General features: G+C 73.7%; 2 protein-coding genes across 2 annotated transcripts; one reads left to right on the forward strand and one right to left on the reverse strand.

The window, feature by feature from the left end:
• Nucleotides 1–252: 252 nt before the first annotated feature.
• HAPLN4 (hyaluronan and proteoglycan link protein 4) lies at nt 253–3,086 on the forward strand. The gene is made up of 4 exons (XM_062596031.1): nt 253–376; nt 515–877; nt 1,159–1,461; nt 2,025–3,086. Exons 1-4 carry the CDS (start codon nt 253–255, stop codon nt 2,360–2,362), a joined length of 1,128 nt encoding a protein of 375 aa, XP_062452015.1. The 3' UTR covers nt 2,363–3,086.
• A 770-nt stretch (nt 3,087–3,856) lies between these two features.
• On the reverse strand, nt 3,857–12,365 carry NCAN (neurocan). Its single transcript, XM_062596030.1, has 12 exons — nt 12,296–12,365; nt 11,244–11,645; nt 10,345–10,519; nt 10,137–10,264; nt 9,723–10,019; nt 7,610–7,726; nt 7,191–7,304; nt 6,956–7,114; nt 6,545–6,627; nt 6,321–6,465; nt 4,835–5,017; nt 3,857–4,008 (listed from the first exon to the last, which is right to left on the reverse strand). Exons 1-12 carry the CDS (start codon nt 12,363–12,365, stop codon nt 3,857–3,859), a joined length of 2,025 nt encoding a protein of 674 aa, XP_062452014.1.
• Between the last annotated feature and the right edge of the window lie 8,742 nt (nt 12,366–21,107).

Below are 21,107 nucleotides of genomic sequence, written 5' to 3' on the forward strand. Positions count from 1 at the left end.
GTGCCGTAAATAACGAACCATCCCCGGCCTGGAGCTTGGGCCGTGAAAAACTCATCGCGGCTGTAACGGAGCGGGTGAACGGGAGCTCAGCGCCGTCCGCCTGCCGGGGGGGCGCCCAGGGCCCCCGCGGGGACGGGGACGGGCTGGGGCCGCTGGGGCCCCCGGCCCGGCGGCGTCGCCCGGCCCTGCTCCCGCCGGCGCGGGCGTCCCCGCGGCCCCACGCGTCTGACGGGCTCTGCCTCCTCCCCGCAGATGCGGCCCGGGGGGCTGCGGCCCCGGGCCGGCGGCCCCGGCGCCCTGCTCGTCCTCGCGGGCCTCCTGTGCTCCGCGGCGCCGCCGGGCAGCAGGGCCCGCACCAAGGTGGTGCACGTGCTGGGTGAGTGGGTCCGCGGGGGGCTGCCGCTCTCGGGGCGCGCGGGCACGCCGGGCGCGGGGAGGCACGGGCCGAGCCGTGCGGCGCCGCGGGGGACGGCGCCGCGGGGGACGGAGCCGCTGAGCCCCGCGTCCCTTGCAGAGGGCGACGGCGGCGCCGTGGTGGTGCAGACGGCGCCGGGCAAGGTGGTGACGCACCGAGGCGGCACCATCATCCTGCCCTGCCGCTACCACTACGACGTGTCGGCCCACGACCCCGACGAGATCCGCCTCAAGTGGACCAAAGTGACGGAGCCCCTGGCCTTCGAGGACGTCTTCGTGGCCCTGGGCAAGGCGCGGCGGGCCTTCGGCAGCTACCGCGGGCGCACGGCGCTGCAGGAGGACGGCTTCGGCGACGCCTCGCTCATCATCCGCAACGTCACCCTGCAGGACTACGGCCGCTACGAGTGCGAGGTCACCGACGAGCTCGAGGACGACACCGGCACGGTCAAGCTGGACCTCGAAGGTAGCGGCGCGGCGGCCGCGCTTTACGGCCGGCTCTTCCTCCCGGCGCGTGCCGTGTTTTATTGCGTCTGCTATTGGCTTTTATGGTGGCTCCAGGTTTACGTGCCGGCAGCTAACAGCCGCCGGAGCCGGGCAGCGGCGCGGGCTCGCGGAGCGCGGGGCGGAGGGGGGGACGCGGCCCCGAGCCGGGCCGTGCGCGCCGGGAGGCGGGGAGCGGGGGGGAGCGCGGGGAGCCCGGCGGGGAGCCGCGGCGGCGCCCAGCGCTCCTCTCCGCCCGCGCAGGGGTGATCTTCCCCTACCACCCGCGTCTCGGCCGCTACACCCTCAACTTCCGCGAGGCGCAGCGGGCCTGCCTGGAGCAGGACGGCATCCTGGCCTCGCACGACCAGCTGCACCAGGCCTGGCTGGAGGGCATGGACTGGTGCGACGCCGGCTGGCTGGAGGACGGCTCCGTGCAGTACCCCATCTCCCGGCCGCGGGAGGAGTGCGGCCGCAAGGACACGCCGGGCGGGGTGCGCAACTACGGCTACCGGCACAAGGACAGCGAGCGCTACGACGCCTTCTGCTTCACCTCCAACCTCGACGGTAACGGCGGGGAGCGCCGGGGGGGGGCCCGGGCAGCGCCGCAGCGGCGGTTTCCTGCGGCGGGAAGGGGCCCGGGGCCGATCCTCCTGCCGCTCTTTCCCTTCCTCTGCCGCGGTGCTGCTGCGGCGCGAGGTGCTGCCGTGGGCCACCCCCCAGGGCCCGTCGCGGGGGCGGGGGGGTGGGTGGGCCGGTGCCGGGAGCCCTGGCAGGGCGCGGGGTCCGCACCCGTCGCGGGGCTGCACCCGTCGCGGGCAAGGGATGAGGCCGGGGCCGGGCGAGACGCGCCTGAGCCGGGAGGCCGCGTGAATTCCCGCGGGCGCGGGGCGGCCCCGCGGGCGTTCGTGTAGCGGCGGCGGGCGGCATCGCCGCGGGAAGGGGGGGTCGTCGCCCGCCGCCGCCTCGCAGCCCCTCTACGTCTGCCTGCGCCCGGCGGAGGGGCCCGGGAGCCCGGCCGCCGGCCCTCGCCGCCCCGGCCCCTTGCCCCAGTGGGGTCCCGGCCCCACCGTGGCCGAGCCCGGTGCCGGGTGCCGACGGCCCCGCTCTCCCCCCCCCCCCCACCCCAGGCAAAGTCTACTTCCTCAAGACCTACCGCAAGCTGAGCTACGCCGAGGCGGTGCAGGCGTGCAAGGACAACGGGGCGGCCGTGGCCAAGGTGGGCCAGCTCTACGCCGCCTGGAAGATCCAGCTGCTGGACCGCTGCGAGGCCGGCTGGGTGGAGGACGGCAGCATCCGCTACCCCATCGTCAACCCGCGGGCCCGCTGCGGCGGCCGGGAGCCCGGCGTGCGCAACCTCGGCTTCCCGGACAAGAAGTACAAGCTCTTCGGGGTCTACTGCTTCAAGAAGGCCGGGGCGGGCGCCGCCGCGGAGGCGCCGGGCCCGGGGCACCCCAACCGCGTGTGAGCCGGCCCCGGGGCTGCCCAGGGATGGGGCGGCGGGGCGCCAGCGGCCCCGCTTCGGGGCTGCCTGGGGGGGCTGCCCTGCCTCTGCCGCGCTTGCAGATGCGCTGCTCTCCCCTTCTCCGCGTCGCGTGCACCCTCCGATCGCCCCGTCGCAGACGGGACCCCCCCCACACCTTTTCCCCTTTAGTCTGGGGGGGGCAGCGCCTCCCCAGCGCTGCTGCTTGGAGCTTCGGCAGCGGGACGGGGGCTTGAGGCGCCGTGGGCGCCGGCGCGTTGAGCCGGAGGAGCCGGCTCCACCGCGTGAAGCGGAGAAGGACACGTGCTGCGTGGGGAAACTGAGGCACAGAGCAGGAGAAATAGCGCAGCAGCCCCGGCAGGAAGCCTGCGCCGGGCCCCAGCGCATCTGCGGTTATTGCTCTGTAAATCAGCATCTTGCATGCGCAAAAGGCTCTGCCGGAGCGAGGCAGGTCTGAGCCGCCCCGGGAGGCGCCGCCGGCCGGCCCGAGCGGCCCCTGCGAGCACGGGGGCCGCACGCGGGGGGCTCGGCCTCGCCGGAGCCGGGGGCAGGCTCCGCTTCGGCTTAGCGCAGGAGCAGCCGGGGCCGCGGGACGGCCGGGGGGCTGCCGCCGGGCGCCGTCGCGGCCGAGCGCCGGCTCTGGCTCCTCCGTGGCGGTGTCGAGCTGCTCCTAGGGGAAATAAAAGCTTTGGCAGCTTTTGGGAACAGCGCCGGGCTCACATGTCTCCTTCGGCCGCAGTGCCGGGGTGGGGGTGGGGGGGGGCACGGAGGGCCAGCTGCGATCGCGTTTGCTTTCCCCCCCCCCCATTTGCAGCCCGAGCGACCCCAGCACCATCGCTCCCTGCCGTGGAGCCGGGGCCAGCCCTGTTCCCGCACCTTCCCCAGCAGCATCCCGGCCCCGTCGGCTTCACCGGCACCGGAGTGGCTCGGGGGGGGGGGGGTCTGCGGCTGGAGCAGCTAATGCCGGCGGCACTTGGCAAATCCGACACTGCGGCGTCGCAGCCGCCGGCGCCCCGTAACCGTTAAAAAAATTTATTAAAATGTCCAGCAGTACAGAAAGGCAGAGAGTTGGAAAGGGCAGGACGGGGGGGGGGGGGGGGGGCCGGGACGCGGCAGCACGTCGCAAACAGCGGAGCGGGGGAAGCGCCACGCACACACACGCCAGCTCCGGGGGGCAACGGGGGGCGGGAGGGGGGGATCCAACGCCGGCGGCGCGGGGGCTCCCGGCGGCAGCCCGGCTCCGGTGGGGGGGACGGGACGGGATGGGGGGGGGGCGCGCGGGGCTGCCAGCTACGAGCCCGGAGCCGTCCGGGGCGGTGGGCATGCGGGGGGGGGGGCCAGGGCCGCACGCAGCCGCCCCCCGCTCCCGCTCCCCTTCCCTGGGGGGCATCCCGGGAGCGGAAGCAGAGGGGCTATAAAAGAGGGCTGGGGGCCGGGGGAGGCGCCGCGGGGGCCCTTGCGCTTCCTCGCCGGCACGCTCTAGAAGTAGTGGCCTTCCTCCATCCAGCGCAGCCGGAGGCGCTGGCGGCGTTTTCGCCGCTCCTTGCGGGGCTGGTGGTGGTGGTGGTGCTGGTGGTGGGGGTGGTTGTGGCGGTGGCGGCGGTGGCGCCGGGCCCGGTGGGACCGCCTGGCTAACGGAGGCAAGGGGGGAGCGCGCAGGGCGGTGAGGAGCGGGGGGTCCCGCTCTCCTGCACCAGACACCCCCGTCCTGTCCACCCCATCCCATCCCATCTCATCCCAACCCATCCCCCCCATCCCATGCCATCCCGTCCTGTCCCCCCATCCTGTCCCATCCCGTTCATCCCATCCCATCCCATCCCATCCCATCCCATCCCATCCCATCCCATCCTGTCCCAAGCCATCCCATCCCATCCCCTTCATCCCATCCCATCCCATCCCATCCCATCCTGCTTGTCCCATCCCATCCCATCCCATCCTGTCCCAAGCCATCCCATCCCATCCCCTTCATCCCATCCCATCCCATCCCATCCCATCCCATCCCATCCCATCCTGCTTGTCCCATCCCATCCCATCCCATCCTGTCCCAAGCCATCCCCTTCATCCCATCCCATCCTGTCCTGTCCCATCCCATCCCCTTCATCCCCTCCCATCTCATCCTGCTCATCCCGTCCCATCCCATCCCCTTCATCCCATCCCATCTTGTCCTGTCCCATGCCATCCCATCCCCTTCATTCCATCCCATCCTGCTCCTCCCATCCCATCTCATCCTGCTCATCCCATCCCATCCTGTCCTGTCCCACCCCATCCCATCCCATCCTGCCTGTCCCATCCCATCCCCCCCATCCCATCCCTTCCTGTCCCGTCCCCCCATCCCACCCCATCCCATTCCAACCCATCCCCCCTATCCCATCCCGTCCCATCCCATCCCCGCACATCCCATCTAATCCCATCCCCCCCATCCCGTCCCGTCCCGCGGGACCCCGGCTCGGCGCTCACGCTTCGTGCAGAGGATTTGGGGCCGGTCCCACTCGCCGTTGCTGCGGCAGCGGACGGTGGGCACGTGCCGCTGGGCGAAGCCCTCCTGGCACTGGTAGCGCACGCTGGCGTGGACGCTGTACCGCTCCCTCCGCCTGCCCACGGGGACGGCGTGCTCCACCTCCGGCGGCGGCCCGCACAGCACTGCGGGCGCGGGCGGCCGCTCAGCCCGCACCGCGCGCCCCGGCCCCCCGCGCGCCCCGGCCCCCCGCGCGCCCCGGCCCCCCGCGCACCCCGGCCCCCCGCCGGCGCCTTGGCAACAAATCCCGCCCGTCGAGAGGCTCCTCGGATGGTTTTGCGCCAAGGTGTTCGCCGAGGATTTACATAGTTAATTAATGGCCTTATCGGGACAAATATATCATTGCGCGCGGCCGGCGGGAGGGGGAGGCGTACTCCGCCGGCTCGGCACGAACAGCTGGAGGTTAATATAACTTTCAAGATAAGGAATGAGAACTTAATAGTTTTAATGGTGGCAAATTAAGCAAATTAAAATGGAGAGGGAAGAATTAAGCTGTGGGAAAAAAACGGAGATTAAGGGAAACTGCTTGAGTTTTCCCTGTCAAAGGCTGCGAGGGCACTGGAGGGGAGAGGTTTCCCGAGGACGAGGAGGTGCCCAGGAGTGCCGGGGAGGGATGCTGGGGCTGCGGGATGGGGATGGTACCTGGGGAGGGCTGCTGAGAGGATGCGGGGTGGGGATGGTACCTGGGGAGGGCTGCTGAGAGGATGCGGGGTGGGGATGGTACCCGGGGAGGGCTGCTGAGAGAATGCGGGGTGGGGATGGTACCCGGCGAGGGCTGCTGAGGATGCAGGGTGGGGATGGTACCCGGGGAGGGCTGCTGAGAGGATGCAGGGTTGGGATGGTACCCGGGGAGGGCTGCTGAGAGGATGCGGGGTGGGGATGGTACCCGGCGAGGGCTGCTGAGGATGCAGGGTGGGGATGGTACCCGGGGAGGGCTGCTGAGAGGATGCGGGGTGGGGATGGTACCCGGGGAGGGCTGCTGAGAGGATGCGGGGTGGGGATGGTACCCGGGGAGGGCTGCTGAGAGGATGCGGGGTGGGGATGGTACCCGGGGAGGGCTGCTGAGAGGATGCAGGGTGGGGATGGTACCCGGGGAGGGCTGCTGAGAGGATGCGGGGTGGGGATGGTACCTGGGGAGGGCTGCTGAGAGGATGCGGGGTGGGGATGGTACCTGGGGAGGGCTGCTGAGGATGCAGGGTGGGGATGGTACCCGGGGAGGGCTGCTGAGAGGATGCAGGGTGGGGATGGTGCCCGGGGAGGGCTGCTGAGAGGATGCGGGGTGGGGATGGTACCTGGGGAGGGCTGCTGAGGATGCGGGGTGGGGATGGTACCCGGCGAGGGCTGCTGAGAGGATGCGGGGTGGGGCCGGCACCGGGTGGGAGGCTGGGGCCGCGGGAAGGGGCCGCGGACGCCGCGGCCAGGCGGTACCTGTGCCTTTCTTGCAGATGTAGGGCAGGTTGTAGTTGCAGGGCACGTCGTTCCACTTGCCGATCTCGCGGGACACCAGCACCACGCAGTCCTCGCCGCCGGCAAAGAAGTTGTCGGGCTGGTTCTCCTGCCAGTTCTCGTATTGCTGGGGGGCAACAGAGAGCGTGAGCGCCCCGGCGCCCCGCACCTCCCTGCCCCTTCGCCCCCAGCACCGCCGGCCTCACCAAGACGGTGTTGTCGGTCCACTGGAAGTCCTGCTCCACGATCCTGTCGTTGAGCCCAATCCAGGTGTTTTCATGCCCAAAGCCTGGAGGGAAACACGCAAGGCTCCGGGAGATGCCTGCCCCTCGCACGGCGCAAGCGCAGAGAGCACCCGGCAGATGCGGCCGCGCTCCCTGCAAGGGGGGCGGCGGGGCCAAGCCGGGGCGTGCGGCGAGCGGGTGCCCCCGGCGCCGCCTCGCGCGCACCCGCAACGGGGGCGGAACGAGGCCGAGCTGCGTTTCCCGGCTTGGCAGCTGCCGGCGGCGAGGGAAACGGCCCGAGCCAACACGGGGCAACGCGGCGCCGAGCAGGGGAGCGCCGGGCCGGGCTCCGGCGCCGGGCGAGCCGGCGCTGCGGCGGGGGGGCCCGCGTACCGCTGATGAAGCCGTGCTCCTCGCGGGAGTGGATGCTGGTGAGGTGCCCGGCGCGGCGGCGGCAGTCGCGCTCGGCGTCCTCCCAGGAGCGCCGGTGGGCGAAGTAGCGGTAGCAGTGGCCCTGGAACTTGTGCCAGTTGCGGTCGCAGCCCTCCGTGTCTGCCGGGAGACGGGGCCGGCGGTGGGGACGGCTGCGCGCGGCGGGAGCCCTCGCGGCCCCCTCCGCGGCCCGCACCTTTCTCGCAGCGGCTGCCGCCGTAGCTGGGCAGGCAGAGGCAGACGAAGGCGTTGATCTCGTCGATGCAGGTGCCCCCGTTCTGGCACGGGCTCGACAGGCAGTCGTCGATGTCTGCGGGGAGAGGTGCCGGAGCTGCGGGTGTGCGGCGGCGCACGCGGTGCCGCGGCTACCGGGCGCCGGCGCCGAGCTAGTGGCACATGGAGCGGGAATTGCTGCTGCAACCCCGTTTCCCCTTCCAAGGGGATTTGCAAGCGGGGAGCGTGGCTGGCACGGCTTCCCGGCAGCCTCCTCCGTGCCGGGCCAGGCCGGGCCGGGGGGGTGCAGCAAGCCAGACCGCAGCTCCCGCTCCCGGGCACGGGGAAAAGCTCAGGAAGGTCTTGCCAGCGTGGCCCCGTCGTCCGCTCCAGCGAACTCACCGACCTCGCAGTTCTCGCCGGTGAAGCCCGGGGCGCAGCTGCAGCTGCAGACGGTGCCGTTGGCCCGGCAGGTCCCACCGTGCAGGCAGGGGTTGTTCTCGCAGGGCTCGGCCGGAGCTGCAAGGCGGGAGCCGGCGCCGTGAGCCGCGCGCCGGGGGTGGGCGGGCGGCCCCGGCTCCGCTCCCAGCGCCGGCACAGATTTCGGCAGCGCCGGTCGCAGCCGTGCAGCTGCTTCCCGCTGCTGCCTATTAACCACGTCGGCTTCTCCGCCTCCCGGTGCCCCTAAACTTGCGACGCGTTTGCTGCCTTTTTCCCAGGCACTTAAAGGCTCCGTGTGCCGAACACCCGCTGCCAGGAGCTGCCGCCCCTGCCAGTATGATTAGCAACTGCAAATAGTAACTATTTGGGGGGGGCGGCTCGCTCTGAGAAACCCGGGACACGCTCCGGGTCCGAGCCGGCGGTGGCCGGGAGCAGAGGGCTGGAGAAGCGGCTCCGGGAGCCGGCGGCTTTGGGTGCCGGGGGGAGGCCCCGAAGGCTCTGCCTGGAACTGGGCTCCGTGGGGGCGGCTGTGCCGGAGCGGGATGGGGAGGGGGGAGGTGGCGCCGGGGGGTCGCCGTGCCCGCGCCGGGGCGGCCGCACTCACCGGGCAGGCTGCCGGCGCTCTCGCCCGCCGGCGGCTCCTCCGCGCTGCCGCTGCCGGCCTCCATCAGCGCCGAGCCCGGCGGCGGGGCGGCCGCGGCAGGCGGCGCGAGCGGCCCCGCGCTCGGCGAGGCGGGCGGCCCCGCGGGCCCGGGGGCGGCGGGCGCTGCGGGGGGCTCGCCCCGCTTCGCCCCCTCCACGGCACTGTCCTCAGCGCCGGGGCCACCCGGGCGCGGGGTGGGCTCCGGCTCCGGCTCCTGGGTGGCCGCGGGCTGACGGGTGCTGGCGGGTAGCCAGCCGCCTGGTTCGCGCTCGGTGTCGCCGGGCGCTGGCCGCGGGGCCACGGTGCTGCCGGCGGCCCCGGCGTCTCGTGGCTCCGGGCGGAGAGGCGCCGGCGAGGGTCCGTGGTGCGCCGGCGGGGCGCTGGCCGCTTCGGTGCCCGGCAGGCTCGGCCCCGCGGAGGGGACGGCCGCCGCTTTCCTCTGCCGCTCGGGCCGCGGCGCCGGCGGCGTCCCGGGGGCCTCGGCCAGCAGCGGGGCCGCGGCCGGCACGGCCGTGCCGACGGCGTCCCCGGAGAAGTCCTCGGCGTCGGCGGGCGGCCAGGGGGAGTCTCCGCGAGTGCTGGGGGCTGCCGGGGACGGCGACGGTGCCCTGGGGTCCCGCGGGGCCACCCGGGGGCTCCAGGACGGCGAGTCCCTGCGGGCGGGCAGCCGCGGCAAGGGGGCCAGCGCCATCCCCGCGGGGCCCTGGTGTCCCAGTCCCGCCGTCCCTGCGAGAGACGGCGCAGCCCATCAGGGACGGCTCGGCGCGGGCTCGTCCCCAGCGGTGTCCCGGCAGCCCTTACCGTGGCCGCTGGCTCCCTCCACCTCGTTGGAGAGCAGCAAGGTGTCTCCACCGCGGGGGCTCGGGGCTCCGGTGATGCTCGGCGCCTCCGCGGTGCTGCCGGCAGCCGCCTTTGCCGCCGGGACCGGCGCAGGGGCCGGGGTCACCGTCCCCGGCGCATCCCCGGCCCCTGCGGGCTCCGGGCCCTGGTGCTGCAGCTGGAAGTAGCGTCCGTTCAGCCCGGCCGCGCTGCTCCTCCTCGGGGCGCCGGTGACCTGCTCCGGGCCGCGGGAGCTCGGCCGCGGCGGGAGGGCGGCGGCGGCATCACCGGCGTCCGCCCCCGGCACCGACCCGTCCCGCGGCGGCGAGCTGCTCGCCGGCTCCCGCTCCACCGCGTTGAGGGACTCGTCGTCGCGGGGCAGCGCCGGCGGGGCGCCCGGCACGGGCGGCCGGCGGTCGCGGGGGGCCTCCCCCGAGGCGCCCGGCTCCTCCGGCTGCCCCGCCGGCGCGGTGCCGCCGCTCGGCGCCTCGGCTCCGCCGCGCCCCGGCTCCTGCGACGCCGCTGCGGAGGGACGGGGGCCGTGGCACCGCGGCGGCCTCGCACGCCGCGCGGCCCCCGACCGGCAGCGCCGGGCGGCAGGCTCTAACCTACCTTTGTAGCAGTAGGCGTCGAACCTGGAGGCGGGCAGGGGGAAGCCGGTGCGGTTGGCGAAGCGGTAGACGGTGCGCACGCCCGCCGCCTCGCCGCCGCACTTGCGCCGCGGCACGCGGATGGGGTAGCGGACGCTGCCGTCGGCCAGCCAGCCCGGGTCGCAGCGGTCCAGGCCGGCGCGCCACGCCAGGTGCAGCTGGCCCGCGGTGGCCAGCGAGGCGCCGCCGCGGCCGCGGCAGTGCCGCCGGGCGTCCTGCCACGTGAACCGCCCCGGCGCCGCGGCGTGAAACACCGTCCCTGCGGGGCACAGCGCAGCCCGTCGGCGGAGCCCGGCCGCCGGCCAGGGTGCTCCCGGGACGGGCTGCGCGGCAACGCCGGCGCTCGCCCCGGCCCGGCCCGCGCCGCGCCGCTTGCCTTGCAGCTCGCTGGCGTAGCAGTAGACGTCGTAGCGCTCGGCGGGCTCCCTGCGCCCGTAGCTGCGCACGCCGGGGAGGCTGTCGCGGTCTCCGTAGCAGCCGGGCCGGGACTGCGTGATGGGGTACCTGCGGGAGAGGGGCGCCCGGCGGGCGCTCAGCGCCGGGGCCGCGCGCCGCGGCGGGCCGCGCCGGCGCCGCGCGCTCACCGCACGGTGCGGTCGGCCAGCCAGCCGGCGTCGCAGTTGTCGTAGCCGTCCTCGAAGGCGGCCTGCAGGTGCCGCGGCGAGGCGATGACGGCCGAGTTGTCGAGGCAGGCGCGCTGGGCGGCGGCGAAGGTCAGCGCGTAGCGCTCGCCGCCGGGGCGGTAGTGGAAGACGACGCCTGGACGGGGAGGGCAGGGCGCTGCTTGCACAGGGCACACAGCTCCCGTGGGGCGCTGCGGGGTGGCGTAGGGGGCACGGCCTGCATGGGGTGCATGGCTTGTGCGGGGTGCACGGGGAGCTTGCATGGGGGGCACAGGTTGCGTGGGTCCACATGGGCTTGCATGGGGGGGCACAGAGAGCTTGCACGGGGGCTTGCATGGGGGCACAGGTTGCACGGGTGCATGGGGAGCTTGCATGCAGGGCACAGGTTGCACAGGGGCTTGCATGGGGGGCAGAGAGAGCTTGCACGGGGTGCACAGGGGCTTGCATGGGGGGCACGGGTTGCACGGGTGCATGGAGGCTTGCATGGGGGTCACAGAGAGCTTGCACGGGGTGCACAGGGGCTTGCATGGGGGGCATGGGTTGCAGAGGGTCCACAGGGGCTTGCATGGGGGTCACAGAGAGCTTGCACAGGTACACGGGGAGCTTGCATGGGGGCACAGGTTGCACAGGGGCTTGCATGGGGGGCACAGGCTGCATGGGGGCTTGCATGGGGGGCACAGAGAGCTTGCATGGGTGCAGAGGGAGCTTGCATGGGGGCATAGGTTGCACAGGGGCTTGCATGGGGGGCACGGGTTGCACGGGTTGCATGGGGGCTTGCACGGGCTTCTTGCACGGGGGCACGCGCAGCTTGCCCGGCGCTGGCGCAGTAAGGCCACCGTGCGGCGCCCGGCCCGGCTCACCCGTCACCTCCAGCGGCAGCAGGTCCTGCTCATCGTCGACGCCGGCCACCACCTCGCAGCGGTAGAGCCCCGCGTCGCTGGCCCGCGCGGCGCTCAGCAGCAGCGTGGCGTTGGAGCGGTCGCGGGCGTAGCCGGGCAGCGAGACGCGGCCCTCGTAGGCCTTGCCCACCCTCACGGCGTTGTCCCTGGCCACGAGGACGGGCGCGTCGTCCCGCCGCCCGGCGGCCGAGCGCACCTTGCTCCATTTGACGCGCGGCGGGTCGGGGGGCTCGCCGGGCCCCGGCGCGGCCGAGGGCTGGAGCAGGAAGAGGCAGGGCAGCGCCACGGGCTCCCCCAGCCCCGCGCGCACCGCCTGGTGCTGCACCTTGCGGATGCGGATCGCCTTCGCGCCGTCCGGCGAGCCTGCGGGCAGAGGCGCCCAGATACCGGGGGGACGGGCAGGCAGCGAGAGGCTGCGGAGCTCTTGGGGGGCACCGCGGGGCGGAGAAGGAGCCCGGCTCCCCCAAGCCCCCCGGGGAAGAGCGTGAAGCAGGAGCTGCCACCGGCGATTTGGCATCACCAAAAGGGTCACGCGGGAAAATCATGCTCAACCTGGGACAAAGCCTGACAGCGATAGAGGCCTCCCCCCCCCCCCCCTCCTCCTCCTCCCCCCCCCAGTCCTGGCGCCAGCTCTGCCGGGCAAATCCCAGTGCTGCCCTGCGTGGCTGGATGCCGGCGATGCCGGGGGGCTCTTCCCTTGCGGATCTCCCGCCGGCTCCGGCGCGCCGCGCCGCAAGGCAGAGCGGCTCCCCGCTGCCCCCGGCAGCGCTGGCAGGCCGAGCCCCCGCCTCGGGCTGCTCGTTATTCACCGCAGCTCTTTACTGGGGCTGGTTCGCTGCTGCTCGCCGACACCGGCTAAGGGTCCCCGCCGGGGCGATGCTGCCGTGCCCCGCGAGCGCGGCGAGGGGGGGGGAAGAGGCGCCGGGGCCTCGGCCGCGCTCGCCCACCGCCCGCCGCGCGCGGGGGCTGCGGGGCGGCTGCGAAGGGGCTCCGGTGCCCGGGGCGGCGCTTACCCAGCGCGGCGGGGAGCAGGGCGAGCCCGAGCAGGAGCCAGCAGCCGGCGTCCCCCGGCGCGTGCACCATCCTTGACCTGCAACGAGAGCGGGGGGCTGCAGCCGGCGCTCACCGCGGCCCTGCTGCCTTTATTACCCCCTTGTTACTTTTTTATTTCTGCCTATTTTATCTCCTAAATCCCTGGGTCTCCGGGCTGGGAGGCGAGCGGGGCGCGGGCGCCGCTGGGTTTCACAGCCCCGCTCCGGCCCGGCGCGCTTGGCTGGCCAAGCGCTGCGATTTTCGCCGGGCTCCGGCGCCGCGTCCCCTCCCCGCTCCGAGCGGGGCAGCGGCCGTGGGCGCAGCCCCGAGGCCCCGCGATGGGCTCGCGCCCCGCGCTGCCCTCTCCCTGCTGCTCCGCTTTCCAGCCCTTGATTTCTCGCTTTGTCTCTTGTGCTTTTATGGGACAAAAATAGGAAGAAAGAGGGAAACAGCGAGGAGAGACCCCGGAGTTCGGCCCTGGAAAAGGGCCTTCCTGCTCTCGCTTTCGCGGCGGAAGCGCTCGAGGCGCTGCTGGCTCCCCCTCGCCTCTCCCCTCAGCCCTGCGGCGCTTTCGGCAGCCCAGGACCGCCGCAAAGGGAAGACGAAGCGACGGTGCGAGCTCGAGGGGGGCAGCCCGGGGCACGGAGCCGCCGGCGGGCGACGCGGAGCCGCCCGGGGCCCGGAGCCGCCGCAAACGGGAAACGCGGCGTCGCGGGAGCTCCTGGCTCCTCCCCGCCAAACTGCCCGTTTGGGCTTTCTCCCGGGGCATCCGGAGCTTTTCTGGCAGCGGCTGTTACTGCCCAGGCACGGGAAGGGGGGGCCCTGGGGCTCGGGCCCCCCCAGGACCCTCCAGCAGGGATCGAGGCGCGGGACGCAGCGTCGGGGCGCGGGGCGCCCAGCAGCTGCAGGAGACGGGGGCTCGGGGCGCCACGTGGGGCTCAGCACCACGCTTGTATGTCTCCTGGGGCCGGGCTCAAAAGCACCCACGCTTTTTCCCCCCCCCCCCTCTCTCCTTCTTTTTCCCTTTTCACCCACGTTTTCCCTTTTTGCATCTCTCAAGGCTTCCCGCTTGCAGCTTTCAGGTGACTTTTTTGCTTCCGAGGCGCAAACGAGGCGTTTCCCCGCCCGGGAAGGCGGCGGACGGAGCAGCGCGGACGGCTCCCGCTCCCACGCGGGGCTGGGTCCCTCCTCGACACCTTCCCCTTCTCCATCCTCCTCCTCTCCTAGTCCTTGGCACCCGTCCCGACCTCCCCTTTAGGGCAGCCCCATCCCGGCCCTGTGCTGCATCCGGCGAACCTGAAGCGCCGCTTCGACGTGTCGGCGGCCGAACGCTCCGCTCAGCTCCGCGCTGTTTACCCAGAGCCGCCGTGCCGGAGACGGGTCCTCGCTGAGCAAACGCCGGCCAGCGCCGCTGGGTAAACATTCAATATTTTATTTAAATGTTAAACAACGAACGACGCTCTTTGGATTTGCAAGCGGTTCCCGCGCGGGCTGTGGAGCGGCTGCCGGGCCGGGGAGGCGGCGCGGGGCTGCGGAGCCACGCGGCTCCCGCTCGCCTTCCCCGGCATCAGCACTTCTGCAGGTTTTGCTTTTGCAGCAGGAAGGCGCAGCGGGAGCCGGAGTTGGGGCTGGCACCCGCCAGCAGCGCCCAGCCGAGGGGCCGTGGCATCGGGGCGCCCCGGCTCCGGCACCCAGGCTCGCACCCCCGTCCCGTGGGCCATTTCGCTGGCACCCATCCCCACGCCAAGGGAGCTCCCGGGGACCCTGTCTCCCGCCCCGGTGGCCTCCGCTTCAAGCCCTGGAGGTGGAGACCCCGCGGCGGCGCGCGGCTCCTGCCAGCCGTCCCCGAAGGCGGCCCGCCACGAGCCCGGCTGGCGCCGAGCCGGCTGCAGCCCGGGAAAGTTTATCCCGGGGTCAGGGCGAAGCGGCCCGGCAGCCTCCGTCGCTGCACCTCGGCTCGCGGCTCCGGGAGCCATCCGAGAGCCGCCGGCGGCACCCCCGGGCCCGCGGTGCCCCGCTGGCTACGGCGCCCAGCTCCCTCCTGCCTCCGCTCGCTCCGCTAACCCGCGGCACGGCGCCGGCGAGGCGGCCCCCGCTCCGGCCCCAAGCCGCGGCGCCGGGCGAGGGGCTCGCGGGGGCCAGGCTCGGCCGCGGGGCGCCTGGGGCCCCCCAAGGCTGAGTGCGCCTCGTGCGGCAGCTGCCCCCGGGGCGGGTGTGCTGCCCACCGCCGGGCACGCGGCCTCTTCCTCCGGCGAGGGAGCCGGCGGCGCGGGGAGCCCGCGGGTCTCCGCCGCCTCTCGGGACGGGGACGGGGAGCGTGTCCCCACGCCCGGCGCCGCCCGCGAGCCGAGGGAAAGCCGGAGCAACGGCAAGCGAGAGAAATTTAAAATAACGCTGGTGCAAAGCCGCCCCCCCCCCAGCCAGGGCGAACGTTTTCACATCTGTCACTAGCTGTCACATCATGAATAATTCATCGGCCACATGAATATGCAAAGCCGGCGCTGGTGATTAGCTTCAGATGAAACCCAGCTTAATTCTTCCCAGGCCATCGGGCGCCTGGACGACCCTGGGAGTTTCGGAGCCTTTTCTCTCTGCCCCGAGCCTGGCGCTGAGCCCCACGGAGCGGCGGGACGGCTGCGGCCCGCCGCCGGGCATCGGGGGCGGCAGGGGGTCCCTGCGGCTCCCCACAGCAGCGGGGACCCGGTGGGCTGGGTGCCCCTGCCCTGGGGTGTCCCCAGCCCCAGTGCGGAGGCCTGTGACCTCTGCTGTCCCCACGGGTCGCTCCGGTCCCCGGTGCAGGATGCATGGGCAGAAGCATGGGGCACTTCAGAGCTCGGCCACCGGGGTCCAGCCCCCACCAGGGACACCCCATCGGGCCAATCCTGCCTGATGCAGGTGGTCCAGAGCCTCCCCCCCCACCATGCACACACACCTTTCCCCCCCACACGCACGCCCAGCCCTGCAGGACCCGCGTGCCGCAGCCGGACGCGTCGCGCGAGCCTCGCGCCCCGGCCGGCACCCACCTCCCCCGGCGGCGCCTCTGCCGCCCCCGGGGCCGGCGCGGGGCGGGGGGTGGCGGCGGCGGCGGCGGCGCCCGCGGGGGCCCCGCGGGGCTGCGGCGGGAGCCGGCGGCCCGGCTGCGGGTCTGGCTCCGCTTCGCCTCCTCTCTGCCCACAACAAAGGAATTCTGCAAACCTCGCTGCCGTCACAGCTCGCGGGCAACGTGATGCTCCCCGTGCCCCCCCAGCCTGCGGGAATAAATTAGCACCTCGGAGAAACTGTGATCCTGGCCAATATGGGCCCTGTGCTGCGTGTGATTTTTATTAGGCAGACAGTCTGCAGCCTTTATTTTAGATTTTTTTTTCCTTTTTTTTTCCCCCCTCCTCTGCTCTCTGCCTCTCCCGGGGAGGCTGGAAGGACGCTGCAGGAGCCCGGAGCCACGGCAGCATCGCGGCGAGCCCCGCTCCAGCCTGGCGGCTCGCTCGGCGGGCGGACCGCGCTGCTGCCCGCCAGCCGACGGCCCCAAACGCCGTGCCGGCGCCCGCCCAAGCCCGCGGCAGGAGGCTGCCAGGGCGAACGGCCTCCGTCCGGCAGGCCTGGCGCGGGGCCGCGCGGCGCCCGGGCCCTCCGGCACGTTTTCCACCGGGAAACGCTCGGGTGAACTTTGCCAAACCCCTGGACCGGTGCCTGGGAGCCACCGGCCAACTCGTCACCGCTGCCCGCCGCACTGATCTGTCCGTCCCTCCGTCACGGCCTCGCCATGCTCAGCATCCCCATGCTGGGCACGCGGGCCAGGGCTCATCCTGCCCGGGGGGCTGAGCCCTCACCGCGACACCAGCCCTGTGGCTCCCCAGCACTGCTGCCCGCTGCTGGGGTCCCAGCGGCAAAACTTCCCGGCTTCCTCCCTGCCAGGGCAACACCGATCCCACCGGAGAACCGAGCGGCAGCACCAGGGAAGGGGCTGAGACGAGCCGGAAAGCCATGGTGGGGACACGGCCACCGGCCCCCCAGTGCCTCCCACTGGCCCGTGTCCTGCCCGCCACCAGCGCAGGACTGCGGGGGCTCCTCCCGGCCAAGCCCCCACCCCGCCGGCATCCCCAGCCCCTGGCTGTCCTGCTGGCCTCTGCGCTGGTGTTCCCCCCCATCCCAGTGTCCCCCAGCCCTAACAATACCAGTCCCCCCAGTATCCCCCAGGCCCTCTTCCGAGGTCCCCAAGGCCTGGTGTCTCCCAGCTCCAGTCCCAGTACCATCAAGCTCCGGTCGCGATTCACCAGCCCCCGTCCCCACGTCCCCTCCCCAGGGCCAGCGCCCCCCGGGCCCCAGCAGCCCCCATGCCCCCCCCGAGGGTCCCGCAGCCCCGATCCGCCCCCTCCCAGGGCGCTCCCACCGCCCGGCCCGGCCCGGCCCCGCAGCGGGGGCGCGGCGCGGGCGGGGCGGGGCGGCCGCAGCCGCTGCCGGTACCGATGCTATAGCCGGAGCCGGTGCCGGAGCCGGTGCCGGTGCACGTACCTGGGGCCGCGCTCAGAGCGGGCAGGGGATCATCGCCGCCGGTGGAGCCGCGCACCGAGCGCCCCGCCGGCACCGGGGGCTTAAAAGCGGGGCGCGGAGGCTGGGAGGGGGCTGGAGGGGGGGCAGCGGGCCGGTCCCCCCGGAGGGGGCCGAGCCGGGCCGGGCCGGGCCAATCGCGGCTGGCGGCAGGCGCGGCCCCCCCGCCGCTGCCGCCCGCCCGCACCTGCCCGCAGCCGGCGGCGAACCCGCGCCCGCTCCGCGCCCCGCCGCGCTGCCCGGCGCAGGGCGAGGGGCGGCCGCGCATGCGCCGCCCCCCCCCCCGCACCGCACAGGGGCCGCCCCCCTCCTCCGCCCCCCCCGCCAGACGCACCGGGCTGGCACCCAAAAGGGGGGTCCAAAAAGGGGGGGCATCTTCCAGCCCCCCACCCCGAGCCCCCCGGCCAGCGCCGAGCCTCTCTCCCCCGGGCACCGCTCCCCCCGGCAGCGCTGTCCCGAGCTGGCTCTGGGCACGCTTTTGGGGGGGGGGTCCAAGAAAAGGGGGCATTTCCAGCCCCTCTGTCCCCCAAGAACGTGTGCTGAGCCCGGCCCACGCATGCCCGTGCCCCCGCGCTGGCACCGCATCCCGCAGCCCCCGCACATCCAAGCACGCGTTTAGGTGGGCGCCGATGGAGAGGACACCTTAGGGCCCCTCTGCACCCCCTACATCAGCACTGAGCCCAGCCGGAGACAGACGGACAGACAGACAGACAGACGCTCACACACATGCAGAGCATCCCTGCCCTGTCTCCCACCTGGCTGCCACTGTGCTTTTAGTGGGGCATCCAAAAAGTGGGGCATTTTCCACGACATTTTCCCATGCTTCCCCACAAACCGGTGCCCAAAAGATTTCCCAGAGCGGAAATGAGGATCCCAGAGGGGACACGGCTGCTGCTGGCTCCTGCCTCTCCGCCCGGGCTCTGCTGCCCCTGGGATGCAGCTCGCTGGCGAGAAGCCAGCCCCGAGGGCGCCGCTTGCCCCGGGCAGCGCTTTGGGGCGGGCAGGGTAGGTCCAGTGGCGCCTCCCAGCCCTTGGGGCTGCGCGGAGCAGCGGAGGAAGATGCCGAGGACGGGTGAAGGCCCCGGCAACCCTGACGAAGGGGCTGGGACACGGCGGAGAGCGGCACCCGGCACGCTCGCGGCACGACGCCGGCGCCCCGGCCGGGCGCGGGAGCCCCGTCGAAGCTGCCGGCCTCGGTGGAGAACGCCGGTTTGGCACCGGCCGGCAGAGCGCCGCGGCGGAGGCGTCACCCGTCACTTCTGTAGGACGGGCCCGCGGAAACCCGAGAGAAAAGTTCTCATTTCCGATTCTATTGTAGCGGGCTTTGCCGCGCGGGCGCCGCTTCCTGCCCGCCGTGAGCGCCCGCCACAGGCCGGCGCTGTCCCCGCGCAGAGCCCTTCTCTTCCCTCCTTCACGCGGCCGCAGCTGGCAGCGGTTCACAGCCCCGCACCCTCTGCCAAGCGGGGAGAGGGGCCCCGGCGTCCCGCCCCAGCCGCTTCCCCTCCCAGGAGTCCGGCGGCTCCACCGCCCTGCGGGACTCCGGCCCCGTGCGCTGCTCGCCGGCCCGCGCCGGCCCCGGGACCCGGCGGCGAGGGAAGGCGAGGGAAGGCGAGGGAAGGCTGCACCGGGCACCCCGCGCGGGGACGGTCCGAGTGAAGCAGCATCGCCGGGCTCCTCTCGCTCGCACGAGGGCCCGCTGCTGCCTGGCCGGAGCTCGGGGGCTCCAGTGGGGCTCCTGTCCGCTCTACCCCACGGCCAGCGTGGTCCGACGCCCACGGCGAGTGCCGTGATCCCGCGGCCAGCGTGGTCCGATGCCCACGGCGAGTGCCGTGATCCCGCGGCCAGCGTGGTCCGATGCCCACGGCGAGCGCCGCGATCCCGCGGCCAGCATGGTCCAATGCCCACGGCGAGTGCCGTGATCCCGCGGCCAGCGTGGTCCGATGCCCACGGCGAGCGCCGCGATCCCGCGGCCAGCGTGGTCCGATGCCCACGGCGAGCGCCGCGATCCCGCGGCCAGCGTGGTCCGATGCCCACGGCGAGCGCCGCGATCCCGCGGCCAGCGTGGTCCGACGCCTGCGATGCGCCCCGTGATCCCAGGGCCCGACGCCTGTGCGGCAGCGGGCTCCGGCGCTCGTCCTCGCAGCCCCTGCTCAAACCCTTTCCCCTCCTCTTTATTTTCCTAAGCTTCGGCTGAAAACCCAGCGGCGCCGATCCGGAGTCGGATCCGCACGACGAGGCCGACGCAAGCGGCCCATTGAATTAGTGACTTTGCCAGCCGGGCTCCCGGGGGCCGCGGGGCTGCGCCCGCCGCTCCCAGCGCCCCGGCGGTACCCGAGCCCGCTGCGTGCCCGCGCGGGGATCGCCCGCCGCCCGGCAGCCCCAGCCCCGCGGGGAGAGCGGCGGCGGCGGCGGCGGCGGCACCGCGGCTAAGCTGCTCCCGGCCGTTTGTCTTGATGAGCGGAGGTGCCGGCGGTGAGTTATCGGAGCTCTCCTCTCGAGTGCAGATAAATGTCACGGCAGGCACCAGCCCGCGCGGCTTGTGGATGAGGATTTAATAGACACCTCTGCCCCGCGCTCCCCCCGCGCCGGCAGCTGCTCCCGCGGCCGCGAGCCGCGGCGGGGTGCGTGCGGGACCGGCGCCGTGCCGCCCCGGCGAAGGGGCTCAGCTGCTCCCCCGGGGCTGCCAGGCGGATTTGGGGGTTCAGCCACAAACGGCCGCGCTGCCCCGCAGCCTGCGGCGACCCCAGCCCCGGCGGGGCGCTCCCCCTTTCCCAGCCTGGTCTGGCCGCCTTGGGGTCCCCTCTGCGCCCGCCGGCCGCCGCGGCTCGCCGGGACACGCCGCCGGCCCTCTCGGGATGCCGGATCCCGAATCCCGCTTGCCCCCCGCCGCAGCGGACGAGGCTCCTCGTCACCCCGGGATTTCCACGGCGTCGAGGCCGGGAGCCGCCGCGGAGCGGCCGCGGGGCGCTGAGCGGCGCCGGCGGCGCGGCGCTGCCGGCGCGGGGGGACCCCGTCCCGCGCCCCGCGGCCGCGCTTGTTATTCCGCTCAGGTCTCCCGCCGGCTAATGAAGCCGCTTCCAGGAGAGCTGCCGCATTCATTCGTTCGGAGCCGGCTCCTTAACGAGCCTCCGCCCCCGCCGCTGGGGCAGCGCTCGGGGCGCTGGCGCGGCGAGGGGCGCCCTGGCGGGCAGGCGGACGGACAGACGGACGGCGGGACGCTGGCAGGATGGGAGGACAAACCGGGCAGCCGGCGCCCGGCATTCCCGCGCCGCCGGAGCCTCCTTGTCCTGGGAGCTGCTTCGGTTTTATTGTTACTCATTGGCGCCCTGCTGATCTGCAGAGTCCGTCTGTCCGTCCGTGCTGCCCTGTGTCCGTGGGGACAAGGCCGAGGGGGCTCGCGGGGCTCCATTGGCAGGTCAGAGTGTCCCCCCGGCCCCGGTGGGGGCACCGGCTCGCTCCGACCCGGGGCTGCCGGCCCCACCGGTGCCCTGCCCGCGCCGGCACAGCTTCCCTCCGAACCCACCGGCACCGTGGATTGATTTTATTTTCCGTTTCCATGGCAACTGCCTCCCTCCCTTCCCCCTTCCGCTTCCCGGCAGCCCAGACCGGCTCCCTCGCCCTCCGCTGGGATCTTCCTCCGCCGGGGCCGGGGGGCACACGCCGGCGCGGACCCCTCCTGCGGGGAGGTCCCCGGGGAGCCGCGGCGCCGGCTCGGCATCCTCGGCGGCAGGGCCTGGGGCCGGCAGCCAGCGGGCACGCGGGTCCCGTGCCGTGCCGTGCCGTGCCGTGCCACACGCGGGGCTGCGGGCACCCGAGGTGATGCTGCCCCTGGCTCAGCCCCCTTTCCCGCAGCAGCGCTGCCCCTGCGGCGCCGGGAGCACCCTGCTCGCCGGCCTCCCGCCCCGCTCAGCTCCCCGCCGCCACCCGCCAGCACCGTGCCGCGGCCTCAGCCGCCCGCTTCCAGTGCCGTGATGTGACTGCAGCCTCTGCCCTGCCGCCTTCCAGGGGCACAAAGCGGCCCGCGCGCGGCGCGGCGAGCCGCTGGCGTTGGTCCCCGCGGAGCGCGGCGATCCCAGCGCGGGGCCGCGAGGCGCCGGGCGCGGGCGAGCGTCGGCGGCAGCCCAGGCCCCTGCGCTCCTGACCCAATTTCCGAGGCGAACCGCGGGGAGGGGCAGGGGTTAGGGTTAGCAGCGCCCGGAGCGAGGCGGGAGCAGCGGTGCCGCTGCCAAGCGCCTCCCCGGCACCGGC

This window comes from Rhea pennata, chromosome 27, assembly GCF_028389875.1.
Source record: "Rhea pennata isolate bPtePen1 chromosome 27, bPtePen1.pri, whole genome shotgun sequence".
NCBI classification, from domain to species: Eukaryota; Metazoa; Chordata; class Aves; order Rheiformes; family Rheidae; genus Rhea; species Rhea pennata.